The sequence below is a fragment of the Schistocerca serialis genome, chromosome 3, assembly GCF_023864345.2.
Source record: "Schistocerca serialis cubense isolate TAMUIC-IGC-003099 chromosome 3, iqSchSeri2.2, whole genome shotgun sequence".
NCBI classification, from domain to species: domain Eukaryota; kingdom Metazoa; phylum Arthropoda; class Insecta; order Orthoptera; family Acrididae; genus Schistocerca; species Schistocerca serialis.
In genome coordinates, this window is record NC_064640.1 from 148,225,939 (window position 1) to 148,249,501 (window position 23,563).

The 23,563-nt window shown below is 42.8% G+C and overlaps 1 protein-coding gene across 2 annotated transcripts in view; it reads right to left on the bottom strand.

Annotated features, from left to right (window-relative positions):
• Nucleotides 1-23,563, bottom strand: part of LOC126469857 (nuclear pore complex protein Nup98-Nup96-like) — a 232,716-nt gene that overhangs the window by 29,689 nt on the left and 179,464 nt on the right. For both annotated transcript variants that reach the window (XM_050097163.1, XM_050097164.1), the window contains one exon: nt 12,610-12,765. In XM_050097163.1, the coding sequence (XP_049953120.1) occupies nt 12,610-12,765 (156 nt within the window). The remainder of the gene's footprint in view (nt 1-12,609; nt 12,766-23,563) is intronic.

The following is a 23,563-nucleotide window of genomic DNA, read 5'->3' on the forward strand; positions in this document are numbered from 1 at the left end:
GTATTTCCACGGACAAAGTCATGTGATCTGACCTTAGTCACTAAATCTATGAATGGTGCACGAATTGCAGTTGTTTGTTTACTGAAGTGTTGATGCTATCAATTTTATTTTTGTGGAGTTAGGACCAGCAAATGTAGAAAGCTTACTTCACAGCAACAGCTGCCAATCATCCACAATGTTGATGACAATCTTAACATAAATCTTTCTGACATGGTGGAGGAACACAGTTCAGCACCACCTACATAGGTGGCATACTCAAAAATATGGAAGCGTTTTTAAATAAATCAGCTAATGATACCTGTGGATTCAAAAGGAAGGACAGTCATATGTCTACATTCAATGATGTGGAAAACACTCTTCTGAAGTAGTTTCAAGGACAGAGAAGAGGAAGCATTCCTGTGAGCAGAAACATACTGCAATATAAGACTCGTGAAATCATTCTGAAGATCAGCATTGACAATTTCAATGTATCCAATGGCTGGCTGCATCTTTTTAAAAACCTCAATCTCTTGTTCCAAAGTGTGAAAAGAGAAGTGAGGCTCTGCTGATTAAAAAAAAGAGAACTCTCGGCAGAAGCCTGGAGTTTTTATAATATAATTGCTGCAAAATCATATTCCTTTACAGGAGAAAAATGTCACAGAGGTAAAAGAGTAAAGAAAGGGTGGCACTAGTTCGTGTAAATTGTGATGAAATTGAAAAGTTGCATTCACTATTAATTGCCAAGTATTTCTAAAACATAAAAACAGTAATTTGTACTTCCAAGTACATCAGCAGTCCTTCAAGACTGCATATAAATGCTTGAAAAAAGTCAAAGATTTCTGACAAGATTAATGCAGCAAGAAGGAAAATTGTACTATTTACTGATGTGTTCCCTGTACATTCCAAGGAAACATAATTTATGAGGAATTTAAATGCTTGTGTGCCTCCAAACTCAGGAAGTCACCTGTAGCCTCTGGACCTATGTACAAAATACTTCGTTAACGCGAAGTACAGAGTAACAGTTGTGTTGAAGTCATTTTCAGTCTTTGAGAGGACGGAAGTGATGAGACAGCATTGTACAGTCTATAGGAATTGATACTGTCAGGAATCTCTTTTCCTCCTTAATGCACATGAATCAATTTTAACTTTTATTAACTATCTGTAGTGACACCTTCCTTCACTGCAAAATGCTTTAAGGACAAAATAAACGAGACATCTTCATTTAAAAAAGGATATGTTCTGTGGAAAGTGCAAAACTATATATTTACTGCATTTAAATTTTTAGCACAGCACATTAGTAATTTTGTAAATAAAACCACTTTACCCATGATATACTGTGGCAGACATGCATTTGTTACATGTAAGACAGTTGGGTCACTCATTTATGAAATTTTGTGTGTCTAAGAATAAAATATAGCAAGTGACATGACAGAAAATCCACAGTACTTACGGATCATGTTGTTACTCACTAAAATGAATGGCATGTGTCTGAATACCAGGCAGCAAAGACTGAACAATAATTCCTCAGGGGACAGACACAAAACAAGTCATTGCCATCATTTTCCAATCATGAAACCCTGATGTTGGTTGAACAGGTTGTCTGCTAATTTTATTTCCACGGCTTCCTTGGATACTGAATACCAATAGGATTAGGCTGTAGCCAGTATCTTGATTTTCATGTAAACCACGGAATGGGCAGTGGAAAATCTATGTTTGGTACTGCAGATCTCCTTTTCTGGTGTCTGATGCATTGTTCTTGTACAATGTGTATTGTTCTCCTAAGTAATTATTACCACACTGATGAGGAATTCAATAAATACCCAACTTTCATAAAAACAAGTCATCTTCCACATATACCTTATGATTTGTCGATCTGCCAGTGCGTGGAAGGGTACATACACTTTGTCTTATTGAATTTATTTTCCAAAAGTACCAGTTCGTATTCTCTGCTGTGGAGTCTGATGTAAGAGCCCTATGTACAGTAGTTCTACATACAGTATAATCTCTCTAGCACATTTTTGAAAGGACTGCAGATTTTGAGCCTTAAGCGGAACTATGTACTACCGAAATATACCTAATTTGTTAATGACTCGATTTTTTCATCTGAGAAAATACACGATTAGGGGTACCATACTTGTGGTAAAATGGAATCTCTTAATGGCACACTTACTGACATGCTACAGCAGTAAATTATAGCACAAAATGCACTTTTTCAAAATCATGTTCATAATATCCTACCCAGAAACACTCAAAATTATGTGTTAGTGTACAAGAAACAAAAATCTACATGATTACTCTGCTAGTCACAGTAAAGTGCCTGGCAGAGGGTTCAATGAACCACCTTCAAGTTGTGTGTCTACCATTCCACTCTCTAACGGCATGCGGGAAAAACGAGCACTTAAATTTTTCTGTGTGAGCCCTGATTTCTCTCGTTTTATCGTGATGATCATTTCTCTCTATGTAGGTGGGTGCCAAAAGAATGTTTTCACAATTGGAGGAGGAAACTGGTGATTGAAATTTAATGAGAAGATCCCATCCCAACGAAAAATGCCTTTGTTTTAATGATTGCCACTCCAATTCACATATCATGTCTGTGGTGCTATCTCTCCTATTTCGTGATAATACAAAACGAGCTGCCCTTCTTTGTACTTTTTTGATGTCATCCGTCAGTCCCATCTGGTGCGGATCCCACACCGCACAGCAATACTCCAGAATATGGCAAACAAGTGTGGTGGTGTAAGCAGTCTCTTTAGTAAACCTGTTGCATGTTCTAAGTGTTCTGCCAATGAATCGCAGTCTTTGGTTGGCTCTAGCCACAATATTATCTATGTGATTGTTTCAATTTAGGGTATTTGTGATCGTAATCCCGAAGTATTTAGTTGAATGTATAGCATTCAGATTTGTGCGACTTACTGCGTAATCTAAATTTAGCGGATTTCTTTTAGTACTCATGTGGATAACTTCACACTTTTCTTCATTCAGGGTCAATTGCCACTTTTCGCACCATACAGTTCATTTTGGTCATGTGATGACTTTACAAGTTGGTATATGACAGCATCATCTGCAAACAGTCTAAGATTGCTACTCAGATTGTCTCTTATGTCGTTAATATAGATCAGGAACAACTTCCTTGGGGAACACCGGATATTATTTCTGTTTTATTTGACAACTTTCCACGTATTACTACGAACTGTGACCTTTCTGACAGGAAATAACGAATCCAGTTGCACAACTGAGGTGATATTTCATAGGCACACAGTTTGGTTAGAAGATGCTTGTGAGGAATGGTGTCTAAAGCATTCTGGAATTGTGTTAAATACAGTGACACTGGCTAAATCCAACACATTGGATATGTACACTTATGCCATCAGCCTAATGGAATGCAGGGGAGTCACGTGACATGACAGTGCACCTACTAGCATCCAAAATATCTATGTGGCATGTGCTGAAGAAAAAATGAAAAGACACTAAAACTGCAATTATTATTACAGTTCTCAAAACAAACTAACATTCTTCATTTAGCCTCTCTTCATTAGTGAATCACTACTGGTAACTAAATAAGGGTTGTCATTTCAACAAACTATCAGTATACTGTACATACTGTTAACCTAACTACACTAAAGCATGATAACATACAGTGCGTACTCCTGTCTTCATGAAGGTTTCTTTTATCCAATTTTAATACTGTATTGTCTATCTTTGTTACTGTGTTCAACACACCACTGACTTCAACACGAACATAATGCGTAACTGTGACCATTGCATCAATAGCTTTCGACATTGTAGGAAATGGTGAAGGTTCCAGTTCATCCTTGTCTTCACTTTCCTCTGGTTTCTCTGCCATCTGTTCCTCCAACCCATCATCAACTATCATGGACTGACGAACGGCAACACCTTAGTCACAGTCAACATATTCATTGAAGCTAAGACAGTAATCGTTTTCTTCTTGTCCTATTATTTGCTGCCACTGTTCAGCTGCAATTACTTAGTTTTCTGGTGTGATGTCTTCTGCCAGTATCCGATGAAAGCCATCCTCCTTGAAGCAGTTTGAGATTGTGCTTTCTTGCACAGAATCCCAGTCACTTTTTACAAAATGCATAGCATCCCAGGTCATAACCTTTTTCATTGTACAATGAGGGCAAGCCAGTCTCTTCTGTACAAGAACCTTCGCGTATTTTTGTTTCAGGCATTTTGTAACACCTTACTCAAGTATCTGCAGGTGACTTTTAGAACTGGGAGGAAAAAACATCTACATCATTTTACTGTAGTGTATCTTAGGGATGCACTGCACACTGGTCAATAAACAGAATTATTTTCCTTTTTGTAAAGCCCAGTTTTGCATCCCAGGCATGCAAAAATTGTTCAAAAGCAGTAGTTTTTACCCGTGCACTCTCATTTGATTTATATCGACATGGAAATATCCTCACATTTTTGAAGCATTGTGGACTCCGTCTTCCCAATTATTACTGGCATCAACTTTTCTGTTACATCTTTGTTACAATATAATACAGCAGTTAGCCTCTCTTCATTAAATTTTTCACGAAGGAGAGGGGAGGGGGAGAGTCTGTTCATCTGCATTAAAAACATCATCGAGACTGTACTTTCCTGTGACAAATAGAAGAGTATTTTTCCACGACTGAACATTGTCAACATTCACACTTCCAGTCTCTCTTCAAACATATTTATACACTAAATTATGTCTGTTCTGGAATGTTTCATTCCAGAGTCCCAACTTCTATGCCAAATATTTTGCTTTAGCATGAACCACTGTACTGTCTACTGAAATGTTCAAAGCACAAGCATGTTTTATCCACTTAAGTAGTACATTTTCCCGTTCTGAGAACAGACTGTTGTGCACTATTTTGCTTCCAATTTCCTCTGTCCAAACATGCTGCTTTAATTATTTTTTGTTTGCTCACTATTATATTTAATGTTGATAGATGAATGTTTAGTTTTCAAGAAATATCAACACACTTTGTGTGTGAATTTTTGTCCACTTCCTGAATAATGTTCCACTTTTCTTTATTTGTAAACTGGCTTGCTGTCTTCTTGTCCATGACGAATTAGGAGTAGCTAAACTTTGGATTTCAACTGGCCATTCCATAGATTACAGGAAACTCAAGATACTGAATACAGCCTCATCCTATTGGGATTCAGTGGTCAAGAAATCAGTGGAGGAGGAGGAGGAGGAGGAGGAGGAGGAGGAGGAGGGGGGGGAGTAAAAAAAATACAAGAATACAAAAAATAAAAAATAAATTAATAAATTTGCAGACAACTGAGCTTGACAAAGGAAGTAATTCATTTCACATTTGCCTTTTACAGCACTTTTTGCTGCCTAGTATTCAAATACATGCTATCAAGTTTAATAAATGAACACACAATTCATAAGCACTATGGATTTTCTGACTTTGCATTTGGTATGGTTTATTCCTAGATGGATGGAGTTTTACCTATGAGCAACTACCTTATCTACGACCGATACTTGTGCCAACTGCCTCGTGTATTTGTAGCGAAATTCACATTTGAATTTGTTGTTGCCTGTAAATGATCAGACTTACTAATTTGAAAGGTTTTTATGATGTGCCTCAAGACGGAGCCTTAGTGCTCTGAAACTGACTTAAAGAAAGTGGTGATTTGGGAGCTTTTTGAGTGGGTTTACTTTTGCAAAAACTTACAAATTTTTTCCTAAAGTGGTGTTTCTTTGTTTTCATCTTTTGGATCTATCTATACTTTCACCCAATGATTGTTTCTGTTTAGAACAGCAGCGTTTTCCTGCCGGTGAACAGTTCTCCGACTTAAGGTGTGTTGACATTTTTCTTTTCTTACCCAATAGATTATTACAAAAAACTGCCGAATATTAATTCTGACCTTTCAGGGGCATAAATAGCTGTGCAACTCATACTTAAAAATACTATATATGGAACCGACAAGAAGCTTAGCATAGAAATAGAACTGAAAATACCTATTTGCACTTCAGTGGAAGACTTTTTGCATGTTCAAGACTGGTGAGACTGCCAGAGGGGAGAGGAGCTGTGTGGAGAAACAATTTTGTTTACGACCTTCCACTAAGGAAGGGATTCTATTTGTGTTTATCTGCTCTGCATAGTAACTAACAGTTCTTGATAAAACTTTACGTAGTTTTCGTGTTAGATTTCTTAGTGTTTTCTTGATCGTTTAGAACAGAAAGCGCCCTAAAACCGTCTTTTGTTTGTTTCGCGGCCGTTAGCCACTAGTCACTTGAATCAGCAGTTGTTTTGTGACAGCCAGAGCGAGAGCACCAGCAGCAGCGAGTACTGTTTGTATAAAGCGTTTTTGTACTTATTTGCTGCGCTTAGCTTTTAAATAGTTTTTCTGGGAAAACCTAGCGTAGTTTTCGCGTCTCGTATTTCAGTGAGTGTTTCTTGATTATCAGAGTAGCTCATCAGAAGATTATCTTGGGAATTTGTCACCGTATAGAGTAGGGTAAACATAGTCATGTGTAGGGACTGTGGTTGTTGTGAGCGGACGCAAGGAGAATTGGCCACTCTTCGGGGACAGGTGGAGGCTTTGTCTGTTAGGCTCATCGAGCTCGAGGCGCAGGCGTCGGCTCGTAGTGGCGTTGGGGCAACTGTGGTGAGACCTATGCCTACTTCGGTGGCCTTGGAATCACATGGAACCCCTGATGTCGCTGCGTCTTCCGGCAGTGAGCATCTTACCGGTCAGCCATCACTCCAGGGTGAATGGCGGACAGTGGTGGGCTCGCGCGTGCCTGGCCGAAAGGCGAAGGTGGGATCTGGCCGCGTGGCAGCTGCCTTACCCCTTTCCAACAGGTACGGGGTGCTTCCTAGCGGTGATGACATCGTTTCCGAGCCACCACAGGATGCCTCGCCTGTTGGGCCAGTGGCCGATTCTCCGGCAAGGTCCCGACAGTCACAGAGGGCGGGCCTATTAGTTATAGGGAGCTCCAACGTTAGGCGGGTTATGGAGCCCCTTAGGAAAATAGCGGGTAGGTCGGGGAAGAATGCCAGTGTGCACTCGGTGTGCTTGCCGGGGGGTCTCGTCCGTAATGCGGAGGAGGCCCTTCCGGCAGCTATTGAACGCACTGGGTGTGACCGGCTGCAGATAGCAGCACATGTCGGAACGAATGACGCCTGCCGCTTGGGTTCTGAGGCCATCCTTGGTTCCTTCCGGCGGCTGGCTGATTTGGTGAAGACAACCAGCATCGCACGCGGAGTGCAAGCTGAGCTTAATATCTGCAGCACAGTGCCCAGAGTCGATCGCGGTCCTCTGGTTTGGAGCCGTGTGGAGGGTCTAAACCAGAGGCTCAGACGACTCTGCTATAATGGTTGCAAATTCATCGACCTCCGTTATTGGGTGGAGAACTGTAGGGCCCCCCCTAGACAGGTCAGGCGTGCACTACACACCGGAAGCAGCTACTAGGGTAGCAGAGTACTTGTGGCGTGCACACGGGGTTTTTTTTAGGTTAGAGGGACCCCCCCTTGGACGAAACGATAAAATACCTGACGGCTTACCAGAGAGGACATTATCATCGTTGATAAAGAACGTCCGTCCTCAGAGACCAAAAACAGGAAAAGTTAACGTAATATTGGTAAACTGCAGGAGTATCCAGGGCAAGGTTCCTGAATTAGTATCTCTTATTGAAGGAAATAGTGTGCATATAGTATTAGGAACGGAAAGTTGGTTAAAACCGGAAGTGAACAGTAACGAAATCCTAGACACAGAATGGAATATATACCGCAAGGATAGGATAAACGCCAAAGGTGGAGGAGTATTTATAGCAGTAAAGAATTCAATAATATCCAGTGAAGTTATTAGCGAATGCGAATGTGAAATAATCTGGGTTAAGTTAAGTATCAAAGGTGGGTCAGATATGATAGTCGGATGCTTCTATAGACCACCTGCATCAGCAACCGTAGTAGTTGAGCGCCTCAGAGAGAACCTGCAGAACGTCGTGAAGAAGTTTCGTGATCATACTATTGTAATAGGGGGAGACTTCAATCTACCAGGTATAGAATGGGATAGTCACACAATCAGAACTGGAGCCAGGGACAGAGACTCTTGTGACATTATCCTGACTGCCTTGTCCGAGAATTACTTCGAGCAGATAGTTAGAGAACCAACTCGTGAAGCTAACGTTTTAGACCTCATAGCAACAAATAGACCGGAACTTTTCGACTCCGTGAATGTAGAAGAGGGTATCAGTGATCATAAGTCAGTGGTTGCATCAATGACTACAAGTGTAATAAGAAATGCCAAGAAAGGAAGGAAAATATATTTGCTTAACAAGAGTGATAGGGCACAAATCGCAGAATATCTGAGTGACCACCATCAAACGTTCATTTCTGAGGAAGAGGATGTGGAACAAAAATGGAAAAAATTCAGAAACATCGTCCAGTACGCCTTAGATAAGTTCATACCGACTAAGGTCCAAAGCGAGGGGAAAGATCCACCGTGGTATAGCAATCATGTACGAAAGGTACTACGGAAACAAAGAAAGCTTCATCATAGGTTTAAGAGTAGTCGAATCATAGCTGATAAGGAAAAGCTGAACGAAGCGAAAAAGAGCGTAAAGAGAGCAATGAGAGAAGCATTCAACGAATTCGAACATAAAACATTGGCAAACAATCTAAACAAGAACCCTAAAAAGTTTTGGTCATATGTAAAATCGGTAAGCGGATCTAAATCCCCTATTCAGTCACTCGTTGACCACGATGGCACCGAAACAGAGGACGACCGAAGAAAGGCAGAAATACTGAATTCAGTGTTCCGAAACTGTTTCACTGCGGAAAATCGTAACACGGTCCCTGACTTCAGCCGTCGCACGGACGCCAAAATGGAAAATATTGAAATAAACGATATCGGAATTGAAAAACAACTGCTATCACTTAGTAGCGGAAAAGCATCCGGACCAGACGAGATACCCTTAAGATTCTACAGTGATTATGCTAAAGAGCTTGCCCCCTTTCTATCAGCAATTTATCGTAGATCGCTGGAAGAACGTAAAGTACCTAGCGACTGGAAGAAAGCGCAGGTCGTTCCCATTTTCAAGAAGGGTCATAAATCAGATGCGAATAATTATAGGCCTATTTCGCTTACGTCAATCTGTTGTAGAATAATGGAACATGTTTTGTGTTCTCGTATTATGACGTTCTTAGATAATACAAATCTCCTTCATCATAACCAACATGGATTCCGCAAACAGAGATCATGTGAAACTCAGCTCGCCCTATTTGCCCAAGAAATTCACAGTGCCGTAGACACTGGCGAGCAGATTGATGCCGTATTCCTGGACTTCAGGAAGGCATTTGATACGGTTCCGCACTTACGTTTAGTGAAAAAAATACGAGCTTACGGCATATCGGACCAGGTTTGTGATTGGATTCAGGATTTCCTAGAAGAAAGAACACAACATGTCATTCTTAACGGTTCAAAATCTGCAGATGTAGAGGTAATTTCGGGAGTACCGCAGGGAAGCGTGATAGGACCTTTATTGTTTACAATATACATAAATAACTTAGTTGACAACATCGGTAGTTCCGTGAGGCTATTTGCAGATGACACGGTTGTCTACAAGAAAGTAGCAACATCAGAAGACTCGTACGTACTCCAGGAGGACCTGCAGAGGATTAATGCATGGTGCGACAGCTGGCAGCTTTCCCTAAACGTAGATAAATGTAATATAATGCGCATACATAGGGGCAGAAATCCATTCCAGTACGATTATGCCATAGGTGGTAAATCATTGGAAGCGGTAACGACCGTAAAATACTTAGGAGTTACTATCCGGAGCGATCTGAAGTGGAATGATCACATAAAACAAATAGTGGGAAAAGCAGGCGCCAGGTTGAGATTCATAGGAAGAATTCTAAGAAAATGTGACTCATCGACGAAAGAAGTAGCTTACAAAACGCTTGTTCGTCCGATTCTTGAGTATTGCTCATCAGTATGGGACCCTTACCAGGTTGGATTAATAGAAGAGATAGACATGATCCAGCGAAAAGCAGCGCGATTCGTCATGGGGACATTTAGTCAGCGCGAGAGCGTTACGGAGATGCTGAACAAGCTCCAGTGGCGGACACTTCAAGAAAGGCGTTACGCAATACGGAGAGGTTTATTATCGAAATTACGAGAGAGCACATTCCGGGAAGAGATGGGCAACATATTACTACCGCCCACATATATCTCGCGTAATGATCACAACGAAAAGATCCGAGAAATTAGAGCAAATACGGAGACTTACAAGCAGTCGTTCTTCCCACGCACAATTCGTGAATGGAACAGGGAAGGGGGGATCAGATAGTGGTACAATAAGTACCCTCCGCCACACACCGTAAGGTGGCTCGCGGAGTATAGATGTAGAGGGGGGGGGGGGGGGGGGGAAAAAAAAATCCCCACTCTCCCTCCTGCAGGGCAGCCAGCCTACACCCACCTTCTGTTTTTCTGTGAGAGCAGAACTGACACAGTCGTACAGATCGCCGATGACTTCTGGAGTTGTGATGGTCATACTCTATGACGGGATTCAAAATAAGGAAACAATGAACAATGCACAACAGAAACTGTTTGGTAATAGCTATCATGTAATTGCTTGTTGAAGTTTGCAGTGTCGTGTAAACAAGGTAGTTTAGGCCCAATGTCTACCAGTATTTGATGCACACAGAGTTCAAAACATCCACCACTTTAAGACACATTAAAATCTCCCCATTATATCAAGTTTTGAACTTCAACTAGCAGACAAACATACTCATTTCTTTATTCTAAGATGTTAGGTCCAACAGCCGAGTCCTATGTTTCATTACACTGTGTATATTTTATACCAACCATCAAACCACCCAACATTTTGTGTGACACTAGAGCATCGCACACATCGATACGTTGTTCTGTTCATGTACTTTTTAGTTATAAACAAGTTCTTATGCACTTTATGTTTCCAAACTGAGCTTTGCTCGATGACATGCAATACATGCAACTGACAACTGGTCACATTTTTTGTATTTATATGCAGAAAATCAAGTTATTTCAGAAAATCAAGCTATTTGAGACCATTTCTGTTAAAATGGTTCATTTGGATACAATTTGCTGTGAAATAGCATTTATTAGGTAATTTCACATTTTGAGGCAAACTTTCCATCTGTATCCATACTTATGGCAAATGCTAACTTTTCAAGTTCCTATTTACTGAAGCTCTTGTGCCTATTGTCTTTCCAATGACTGATGGGCATTTACTTTACAGTACATCATTGTGTGAAGTGGTTTTAGTTCAGTCACAGATTCATCGTTACGATGGCTGTATAGTTACAAGATAAAATTTCAGAGGAAGTAATATTGCTGTCCTGGATGCATGCCTGAAATATGATGGCATATTTAAGTTATCAAGATGCATTGCAATTCTGGCATACAGCAATTTTTCAAGGACTTTAAACAATGCTGTCCCAAGTGAGACAGTAGGCTTTTAGTAGTGTACTTTAAAAATTGCCTACCACTATCAATCTTTAGCTTTTTAAAGATGTCCGCTTGCTTCATACATTGTTAAGAGGGCTTTACTTCTGTTTCAATGGGTCAAGGGAACACTTTCAGAAATTCAGCGGCATTTTCTGTAATGCATTTGTATCGTGTTTTCCCAGCAACACAAAAATACTGATTGTATTTTTCAGTTGCTTTTTTCTAAAATTAAATGCATTGTTATTTTCAATGTTATAAAAAGTCTGAGGCTCTATTTGTAAAGGCAGCACCAGTATAATCCCTACTTAACAATTTTTATTTTATTACTAACATTATTTTTAAGGTTAAATACAGACTTTTAGGTTTCTCAATAACTTTACTCATTATTTTACAATACTTGCTGTAATGATGTAGCTGAACTGGGTTGTCTGAAAATTCTAATCTGATATACAGCTCACACTTCCTTTTGCATCAAGTTTTTATACCAATGGTGATCTATTAGTTATTGGTGTTGTCTTTGGTTTGAATGCTGGAAACCCATTTTGCACACTAATAGCTCCAATTTATCACTGACCAAACTGCACTTTTAGATTGCAGCACTGTGTACCATAAGGAATGGGAACACCTTCTTGCAAGCATGATTTAAAGGCCTGAATACTTTCTTCATTTGTTGTCTAAACTAGTTTCCAATAGGACTTGGGTATATGCTCACTTATATTTGTGTCATTTATACTGAGTTTCTGTCCATCATCGAGAGACTATTGGAGATGGGCAAAACAAAGAATTATCTTCCAATAGGAAGATTGCTAGCAAATTAGGGACGCTTTTTCAAAGGCACTTTGCCGATAAATTTATTAGGTTACAATAGGAATCTTGAAGACAGTCAGGAAATTTACTATCTGCCAAACTAACCTCGCTTCCTGAGCATCCTAAAATCAATCAAGATTGAGCCATTACAAAACTACTACCATTAATTTTCTTCATTCTTTACAAAATTAATTAAGTGTACAATGTTCAAACTATACTGTCTGCACAACATGTGGTGATTGTAAATGCTTGCCTGCATGAAATATGCACCATATGATACATTAACATATCCATCAAAATGTATACTGCATTCAAGAAATTTTGTGTTCAACAACTTTAATTGACAGGTGCCCTATAAAGCATTCAAACTCAAATTCTACTTACTTTGCTTGACCAAGAGATTTGTGAGCTTTTATCTCATATATCCAACTAGCAGGTATTTTCAGCTTTCGTTTCACAAAATATTCCTTCTTCTTATAATCTTTATCCCCAACACTGCACAAGTTTCTTTCCAGCATACGTAGGACTGCCATTTGGCGCCTTCATGAAGATAAAAGATGCGTTAAATGGGAAGTGTTGCCAACAGAAATTATTTTTATAGAACATGAGACATAATATACACAGCAATGACACAGTACAGGTAAAAGGCCACTGACTGTCCTATAGTCAACTCAGTGTAAGTAGATGCCCAGCAGTGCAGTGGGCTGACTATGGCAGCTCCACATGCCTGACTTAACCAAGAGGCTAATACGATTTTGTCGAAGTCTCTATGGTAGCAGCACCTCACTGTTGTCACAGCTGTATACATGGCTTATCTTTTTTGCCTGCAGTTAATTACACTTCACAGCTGAAAGCTTGTAACAGTGGTCCTAGCTGTCATGGATCATCTTACACCAACTCGACTATAGAAAAGTAGTAATATTAAGCATAACAAGAATTCAACCAAAATGACAATTTGAGCAGGATAACATTTTCAGCCAAATATTTTTTACACAAATTTTAAGACTGAAAAAAGCATATCATTGACTGAAGCTTCAGTTCCGGATCTCTTTGTGTGAACAGTGAATTATTTTCCATCAGACAGTTACTAATAGTGGCACTCAATAACTGTGGGAGGGGGAGGAGGAGGAGGAGGAGGAGGAGGAGGAGGAGGAGGAGGAGGAGGGGGGGGGGGGGGGGTGGTCACAACTATTCTGGTATGAACAGGAAATTTGTAAGTGAACTTGTTTCATTGTGTCATAGTCAATCACCCTAGTTGTGATTACTGCTCTAGACTGTAGAACATATTAAGTGTGTGGAGAAGTGCAGCCAACAGCACTGCACTGAAGGTGAGAAATTGAATTGGCATTAGACCACAAGTAAGTACTGCAACTGTTTTTACTGATGTATAATGTAGCGAATTAATCAGAGTTTGTCGCCTGCAAATTTAGCCCTCTTTCATCCCTTTCATCAGTGGGAACATCCAAAAGATGTAACCTTCCTTCCCTACCTACCTCCTCATGGCATATACCATTGTAAAATGACCACAATTTATCATTACAAAAAAATATTTTAAAAATTTAAATGATATGAATATAATGATGAAGTAGTGATAAAATTTTGTACCATATCAGAACTATGATTTACTGCTAATGGGGAACAGTTTCCTAGGATATCTGAGTACACCTGAAGGACAAATTTTCACTGTCAGTTAAGTCTGGATTTTTGATTTCCAAGCACACCAAACGTTCAAATGTGTGTGAAATCTTATGGGACTTAACTGCTAAGGTCATCAGTCCCTAAGCTTACACACTACTTAACCCAAATTATCCTAAGGACAAACACACACACCCATGCCCGAGGGAGGACTCTAACCTCCGCCGGGACCAACCGTACAGTCCATGACTGCAGCACATTAGATCGCACGGCTAATCCCGCGCGGCTCCAAGCACACCACCACATATTCTCGCATGGGGTACGTGAAAATAGCGCAACGGGGGGAATGGAGGTAATTCCATTAGTCCTCACACCATCCAAATTTTCCCAGTAGCGCTATTACCACATACCCTACGGGATAATTTATTGTAGTTGTGTCTGGACGTCTTAGGTAGGAACATCAGTGGCAACTTAAAAGTCAGGCATGAAGGCAAATTCATAGTCAAGCAGAAAATCTGGGTTTGAGTCTTAGCTTGGTATAAATTTTCAGTTTTTCCTACATATTCATTACATTACAATATCTGCATATTTGATCAGTTTAACACCTGATATAATTTTATGCCGCTGCATTTTATTGCTTTCCATTAGAAACATACCTCTCATTTCAGCCCATTTACTTAATTTCATGATATGAATATAATGCAGGATGGTTGAGGCAAAAAACAGCAGTTCCATTTACATTTCCAGACAAAAATCAATGAGCTCCAGTAATGGAGAAAAATTACTTCACAGTATATTCTGAGAAACACTGCGTTAATCACAACAGAAAATTAACTAAGAGTTGCAAAGATATCCATACATATGCAAAAGCTTTGAGCTATACAAAAGCTTACACATACAAAGAAATTTGAAACTGAAAGTGAACCTAAAAATTCAAATACACAAAATTGTGATTGATAAAAATATGGCTTTCAAAATACTAAATCCCAATCAGTAGCAGTGTTCAGTTTTTCAAGGCCTATCCACTGTGCCAACTTATAACTAAATCTGAGGGGTTGGGGGTTTTTTGTTTTTGTTTTTTTTAGGAAGCACAACTTCAACGGTCATTAGCGCCCAGACTGTGTTAGGAATGCACCGCGAGGCACAAGTTTAAAACAGCAAAGGGAAAACACGATAAAAGACAGACTGACAGGCATAGGATTAAAAAAAACAGCATAATCAAATGTCCTTGGAGAGGTTTTTCAAGTTTATAAAACGAAGAATGTGAGCAGCTGCTCGTGGGTCATCCGTTAAAATGGCATCTAGAGTACATGGCAGGCCAAGATCAAGACGCAGTGTCTTAAAATCCGGACAGGACGTTAATATGTGGCGGACCGTCAGCAATTGCCCACATGGGCAGAACGGCGCCGGCGCAGCCGTCAGCAGATGGCGATGGCTGAACCGGCAGTGTCCAATTCGTAACCAGACCAAAACGACCTCCTCCCGCCGAGAAGGGCGTGAGGAGGACGGCCAAGCCGCGGGAAGAGGTTTCAAGGCCCGAAGCTTGTTGTCCGTAAGTGCAGCCCAATCGGCATGCCACAGCGATAGAATGCGCCGACAAAGGATCCTGCTACAATCTGATGAAGGGACACAACAAGAAGCTGTCCGAGGCTGGAGGACCGCAGCCTTGGCCGCGGCATCTGCAGCTTTGTTCCCAGGGATACCGACATGGCCAGGAATCCACATAAAGCTAACCAGAGAACCGTCGTCCACCAGCTGCTGAAGAGAGCGTTGGATCCGGTGCACGAAAGGGTGAACCGGATACAGATCACTGAGGCTCTGGAGTGCGCTCACGGAATCGGAGCAGATGACATAAGCAGAATGTCGGTGGCGGCAGATGTAAAGAACAGCCTGGTAGAGGGCGAAGAGCTCAGCTGTGAAGACCGAACAATGGCCATGGAGCCGGTATTTGAAACTTTGTGCCCCGACAATAAAAGAACACCCGACCCCATCATTGGTCTTAGAGCCATCTGCATAAATGAAGGTCATATTACTGAACTTCGAACGAAGTGCGACAAAATGGGAGTGGTATACCGAACCGGGGGTAGCCTCCTTTGGGAGCGAGCTGAGGTCAAGGTGAACGCGAACCTGAGCCTGGAGCCAAGGTGGAGTGTGGCTCTCGCCCACTCGAAAGGTTGCAGGGAGTGAAAAATCAAGGTGTTGAAGGAGGCGATGAAAGCGAACTCCAGGGGGTAGCAGGGCAGAGACATACAACCCGTATTGACGGTCGAGAGAGTCGTCAAAAAAGGAACGATAAGATGCGTGGTCGGGCACTGACAGTAGCCGACAGGCATACCGACAAAGCAGTATATCACGCCGGTAGGTGAGTGGCAATTCACCAGCTTCAGCATGAAGACTCTCGACGGGACTAGTATAAAACGCTCCGATCGCAAGACGTAAACCCCGATGTTGTATGGAGTTGAGGCGGCGTAAGATGGATGGCCGTGCAGAAGAGTACACGAAGCTCCCATAATCCAGCTTGGAGCGGATGATCGACCGATATAGGCGAAGTAGGACAGTTCGATCCACTCCCCACGACATACCACTGAGAACACGGAGGACATTTAGAGAATGGGTACAACGGGCAGCCAAATATGACACATGTGGAGACCAGCTAAGTTTCCTGTCAAATGTAAGACCTAAAAATTTTGTCGTCTCCACGAATGGGAGAGCAACAGGACCGAGTCGTAAGGACGGTGGGAGAAACTCTTTGTAGCGCCAGAAGTTAATACAGACCGTCTTCTTGGCAGAAAAACTGAAGCCATTGGCGACACTCCAGGAGTACAGACGGTCAAGAGAACGCTGAAGACAGCGCTCCAGGAAACATGTACCCTGCACGCTGCAATAGATGGTAAAATCGTCCACGAAAAGGGAGCCTGATACATCAGCTGGGAGGCAATCCATTATTGGATTGATCGCTATGGCGAAGAGAGCGACGCTCAAAACTGAGCCCTATGGCACCCCATTCTCCTGGCGAAAGGTGTCCGACAGGACAGAACCCACACGTACCCTGAACTTTCAGTCCATTAAAAAGGAACGAATAAAAAGAGGGAGGCGACCGCGAAGGCCCCATGTATCATGTATGCATGGTGCGGAGAATGCCCGCCCTCCAACAGGTGTCGTAAGCCTTCTCCAAATCAAAGAACACAGCTGCGGTCGGGCGGTTCCGCAAGAAGTTATTCATAATGAAGGTCGACAAGGTAACCAGATGGTCAACAGCAGAGCGGCGCCTACGAAATCCACATTGTACATTGGTAAGTAGGTGTCGAGATTCGAGCAGCCAAACCAAACGAGAGTTAACCATTCGCTCCATTGCCTTACAGACACAGCTGGTAAGCGAGATGGGTCGATAACTGGAAGGCAAGTGCTTGTCCTTCCCCAGCTTAGGAATCGGTACAACAATAGACTCGCGCCAGCATGCGGGAACATGTCCCTCAATCCAGATGCGATTATAAGTACGAAGAAGGAAACCTTTACCCGCAGGAGAAAGGTTCTTCAGCATCTGAATATGAATAGAATCAGGCCCTGGAGTGGAGGACCGTGACCGGGCAAGTGCGTTTTCGAGTTCCCGCATGGTGAATGGGGCATTATTACTTTCACGATTCGAGGAGCAGAAGTTAGGTGGCCTAGCCTCCTCTGCCTGTTTTCGGGGGAGGAAGGCAGGGTGGTAATGAGCGGAGCTCGAAACCTCTGCGAAAAAGCGGCAGAAGGCATTGGAGACATCCTCAGGGGCCACAAGGACGTCATTCGCGACCGTCAAGCCAGAAACTGGTGAGTGGACCTTAGTGCCAGATAGCCGGCGCAGGCTACCCCAGACAACAGAAGAAGGAGTAAAACTGTTGAAGGTGCTTGTGAAAGCAGCCCAGCTGGCTTTCTTGCTTTCTTTAATAATACGACGACACTGTGCACGTAATCGTTTATAATTGATACAATTCGCCACTGTAGGGTGGCGTTTAAAGGTGCGTAAAGCACGTCGACGAGCACGTAAAGCGTCTCTACATGCCGCGGTCCACCAGGGGACCGGTACGCGACATGGAGAAGAAGTAGGGTGAGGGATGGAATATTCAGCAGCAGTGAGAATGACTTCCGTGAGGTGTGCGACCTGACTATCGCAGCTTGTGAAGGTTTGATCCTGAAAGGTCGCCCTGGAAGAGAAGAGCCCCCAGCCTGCTTTGGAGATGTTCCAACTAGATGAGCACGGAGAGGGGGTATGCTGCAGGAGATGGATAACACACGGGAAGTGGTCGCTCGAATATTTATCAGAAAGTGCATACCACTCAAACCGGCGTGCAAGTTGGGTAGTACATATAGAGAGGTCTAAATGGGAATAGGTGTTAGATGTGTCCGAAAGAAAAGTAGGGGCGCCAGTATTGAGGCAGACAAGATTGAGCTGGTTGAAAAGGTCTGCTAACAGGGAGCCCCTCGGGCAGGATGCTGGAGAGCCCCAAAGGGGATGGTGGGCATTGAAGTCTCCAATTAACAAAAATGGTGCAGGTAGCTGAGCAATAATTTGCATCATGTCTGCCGTGGTAACGGCAGACGATGATGGAGTGTAAACAGTACAAATGGAAAATGCAAAAGTGGGGAGAGTAATTCGGATGGCAACTGCCTGCAGGCCGGTGTGCAATGTGATGGGATCGTAGTAAATATCATCCCGGACCAGCAACATAACCCCTCCATGAGCCAGAATACCTACCACAGGGGGTAGGTCAAAACACACAGAAGTGTAGTGTGCCAGGGCAATTTGATCGCATGGGCGTAGCTTAGTTTCCTCAAGGGCTACGACGAGTGGGCGGTGCAAGCGGAGCAGCAACTTCAAGTCCTCTCGGTTGGAGCGAATGCTGCGAATATTCCAGTGAATAAGTGCCATCGTACGAAGAAAAGGAAGATGAAAGAAGGGGTCACCTCGAAGGCCGTTGAGGGCCTGGCTTCGAGCGAGCACTGCCGCCGCTATCAGTAGGCGGACAGTCATCGTCCATTGGTTCTATACGTTCATCGGCCATCTTGGTAAGATGGCTGGGAGGGGGAGCTTCCTCCGCCGGTGAACGGCCAGATGGTCAGCTACCAGCGGTGCAGCCAGGCGAAACGGATGACGGCCTGGGGCGGCAACCGCTGGGTGGCACAGGAGAAGAAATGCGCCGTGGCGGAGAAGGAGAACTGTGCTTCCTATGAGCCTTCTTGGAAGGTCATTTGGTGGAAGTACTGGTTGATGGCTGGGAGTTCGAGGTACATAGGAAGTCTGCACGGGACGGTTCCTTCTTGAAGGCCCGTGCATCTGACTTCTGGGTCTTTGTCGTGGCAGAAGCTGATGAAGGGGCTTGTGTCTGTGGGGTGACGGGAGGAAGAGGAGACGTCGACTGCGCGATCTTAGCACTGGCCGAATGGACGACCGTGATGCTGAAGGTCAGATCGCATGTCTGGGTTGCCACCTCCCTGGTAGTCTGAGGAGAGGCGAGGACAGTACTGTATTTCCCCGCTGGGAGCAGCGTGGGCTTCCTACTAGCAAATAGCTTGCGAGCAGCTGAGGTGGACACTCTCTCTTTGACCCGAATTTCTTCGATACAGCGTTCTTCCTTATAGATGGGACAGTCGCGGGAGGATGCTGCATGGTCACCCTGACAGTTCACACAACGAGGAGACGAAGGTGGACAGTCACCCTCATGGGCATCCCTGCCACAAGTGACACATTTAGCCGCATTGGAGCAAGACTGGAGAGTGTGATTAAAACGCTGATACTGGTAGCAGCGCGTAGGTGTCGGGACATAGGGGCGAACAGAAATAACCTCATAGCCCGCTTTGATGCGCGATGGCAGCTGAACACTGTCAAAGGTCAAGAAAAGTGTCCGGGTCGGTACAAGGTCATTGTTGACCTTTTTTATGACCCTATGGACAGCCGTCACGCCCTGCTCAGCGAGGAAAGACTGAATCTCCTCGTCAGTCAATCCGTCGAGTGATCTAGTATAAACCACACCACGAGATGAATTCAAAGTTCGGTGAGCCTCCACCCGGACAGGGAACGTGTACAGGAGTGTGGCTCGAAAAAGTTTTTGTGCCTGAAAGGCGCTCTCAGTTTCTAGTAACAAGGTACCATTACGCAACCTGGTACAAGACTTAACAGTTCCGGCTATGGCAGCTACGCCCTTCTGGATAACGAAAGGGTTGACAGAGGAAAAATCCTTTCGTCCTCAGATCGAGAAACGACGAGGAACTGTGGGGCAGGCGGTAGTACTTTTGTCACTGGTGGCTGGTCAAGTTTCCATTTGTGGGCAGAAGTCGAGAGAGAAGAAGAAGATAAATCCATTGCGGAGGAATCCCCCATGATTGCCAGTGTCTCCCATGGCGCGCTCCTTCCTTGTGGGGACCCTCTCAGGGGGCACTCCCGCCTTAGGTGAATGTTGACACCTCAGGTCACACCTCCCGAGAAACAGACGGAGGGACCAATCAGCATGGTCAGAAGGTATCAGCTCAGGCAATCACCCCTCCCTGGGCCTGGCCTTTACAAGGGGGTATGTGCGTGTCTTACTTGTCTACCCAGGGCGGGGAATTACGTGTTACCCCGTCACCGGCTACGCGTGCGAATGCGTGGGTTGGCCTTCAGGCGCGCACAGGGAGGAAGGAAGAAGAGGAAAAAGGAGAGAGAGAGGACAGACTGTTTCAAACGCCGAGGCAGAGACCAGAGAAGGCAAGGGAAAGGAGGCAAGGGAAAGAGTAAGGAAGACAGTGAGATGGAGAAGAACAAAGAAAGGAACCAACCAAAGGAAGGAAGAAACGAGAAGAAGTGAAAAACCAAAATGACCACAAATATAGGTCGTGGAACCGTCCGTCTCCGGACGCAGGCGCTAACTACCCCCCTTGAGGGGGAGGGACTCCTTTTAGTCGCCTCTTACGACAGGCAGGAATACCTCGGGCCTATTCTAACCCCCGGACCCGCAGGGGGGAAATCTGAGGGGGGTGCGATGGGGAGGTTCCCTCGTCAGCACAGCTTGGAAACACACACAGGACTTTATTGGGAGAGAGAGAAATCACACTGTCACCAGATATATTACTGCACAGTGAGTTATGAACTGTCATTCCTATAAATTAGAAGGTGTGCTTCCTGAAGCATTGCGGACACACTATAAGTTCATGATTTTTGAACCCAGAAGCTATTTTGCCATGTGTTTCTTGTTATCCATGTGATACCTGATGTCTGACTGACAACTTTAGCAATCTAGTGGCTAGAAAATGCTGCCCACTGAGCTCCATACACAAATCAGTGGTATTCATTCCATCTCTCACTATGAACACAAGTAATTTTAACAATACCAAATGTCTGGGAATCAACCAAATAACCAACCACTAGTAATTTTGGAGTTTACTGCGCAATAGAAATCCAGAAATAGTAACAAGACATTCCACAACTAACGTAACATTTAGAGTTAAGCGTTTCACTGCTTTCAAGTCATCTGGAGACAAGGACAAATTTGTGTCTCACTCTCTAAGAAAGAAATGTCTTGGCATTCACTGAACTGCAAGCAAAATCTCAGAAAAAAATTACTTGCATCAACACGACTTCCAACTGGCTCTTTCCAGTCCAAGTGCAGTTTAACAACTACTGTATTTAACCATGTATAAGACAACGCCCTCCCTTTTTTTTTTTTTAAGTGGCTCGTTTGGAAAATTTTATTTTTAACATAATATGACTAAACAAAATTACAAGCTGTTTTAATGATAAAAGTGTCTCCACAAGAAAGTTCTCATTATACACATTCTAAACTTATACCCTTTGTTGGCCGTCTTATATTAAAATAATAAAAGGAGAAATAAAATGAACAAAATGAAATGGTTTATCTCCATTTTTATTTTCATTTCTTTTCTGCTTACTGTTTCTGTGGTATCAATATTTTTACTTGTCATAATCAGAGATATCACTATCTTCATTTGTAAGCCTACTAGATTTCTTCCTTCCTGACACCCATCCCATAGTATATTCTCATTTGAGCCATCCATAGTATTGGATATACAGTACTTTTTGAATCCGTCATAATAGATTCTACCCCAAGCAGTACAGAACCACTGGTCCAGCATGCATACTGAGGGTTTTTTCAACTTCCTCCCTGGAGTGGGTGCATGGGCTCTGAAGCAGTCACTCAAACGCTGTCACAACAATATCCATTACTTGAAGTTGTGAGGTCATGCTACCAGAAATGACCATCAGTTTTGTGTTGTTCTTTACTATCAGATCCACAACTTCCCAGGTGAGGTGTTTCCCTGAAAGTATTTGGCAAAAATGTTTTCCTTCTGTTAAGCAAAGAGCCTGGTATTCTGTTCTAAACAACCCTAAACCATTCTAGCATCAAGTGATTTGTCATCCATTGCTTTTCTTGGCATTTGAAAATAAGCCTGCAGGCAGTCTTCTTCCTTTTGGCATATTTGTCCTGCGGACACACACACACACACACACACACACACACACACACACACACGGGAGCTTGCTTCCATCTCCTAGTGCACCCAGAATTACTGTTATTCTGGCCTTTTCATTGACACAAGTCCATATAGGAAGACTTTTAATGTCCTTCACATTGACAGTAACATTAGTAAACGTATCAAAATAAATGGGCATCTGACTGGCATTGCCCATATGGTCAAGCAAACAGTCATGCCATTTCCTAAGATTGATTATGTGGTGACGTAGTTCTGCATTGTAATGTAAGCCTCACTTTTTTCAGCATCCTCACACATCAGCCAGTACTTGCTTCGAATTCAGAGACGCATGTAGTTGGAAAATTTTTTTTTTACCTCCAGTGTCTTCATTTTGATAACTTCGAGCAATCGGGAAGCCTTCATTGAGTTTTTCTAGTTTTTACTGAACAATTGCTACTGAAAATGTTGTACCCTTCCTTGCTTTGGTCCCTTGAAAGTCTGATGTGGGGAACTGGTGTTCTCTACTTTATTCTTACCTGTTGTACAGTTGTTTGTGGCCTTTGCTTCATGAATAACCATTAACTTACTGTTAATTTCATATTGCCTGTGTGAACCAGTTGGAAACTGCCAACTCTTAGATCCATGTTTTCTAACCGAGTCACAGTTGTAAATTGCATCTGTGGTGCCCTTGGGGATCCATATAGAGCAACTGGCAGAAATCTTACAAATTTGGATTAACACTGTAGCCAACTTCGAAAATCAACAGTGCTGCAGAGCAGTGGCAGCTTTAAGGGCCCCACACATGAGCGAGGTAAATCACAACGCATTCAAAAATAGCCAAATATTTTTGACACGATGAGCTGTGCTATTAAGTTCCTGCCTAACAACAATTTGTGAAGGCATAGCTTTGCTTTTACATAACTTTATATTTTGAGACATTAACCTCACTTGTGGCACCATACTGTCTGTATCTGCGATAAAAATATTGAAAGTACTTTAAATCCACCATTGCAATTACAAGAAAATGCGTTTTTAGTCACCAAATGTGTTTCATAATTTTGGAATAAAACTATCATTGGTGATCTCCAATTGAAGGTATTTATATTTTGGCTTGCATTCTAGGTTTAAAAAAAGTTTCTTACAAAAGATGTTTATTTTTCTTATGATATTTTATGCCTCATTTTTGCTCACATCAGGAAACGCCATTGGCTTTGTATTTTTGAGGTACAAGGGCACTCTTGATTCTGGCCTAATGTCA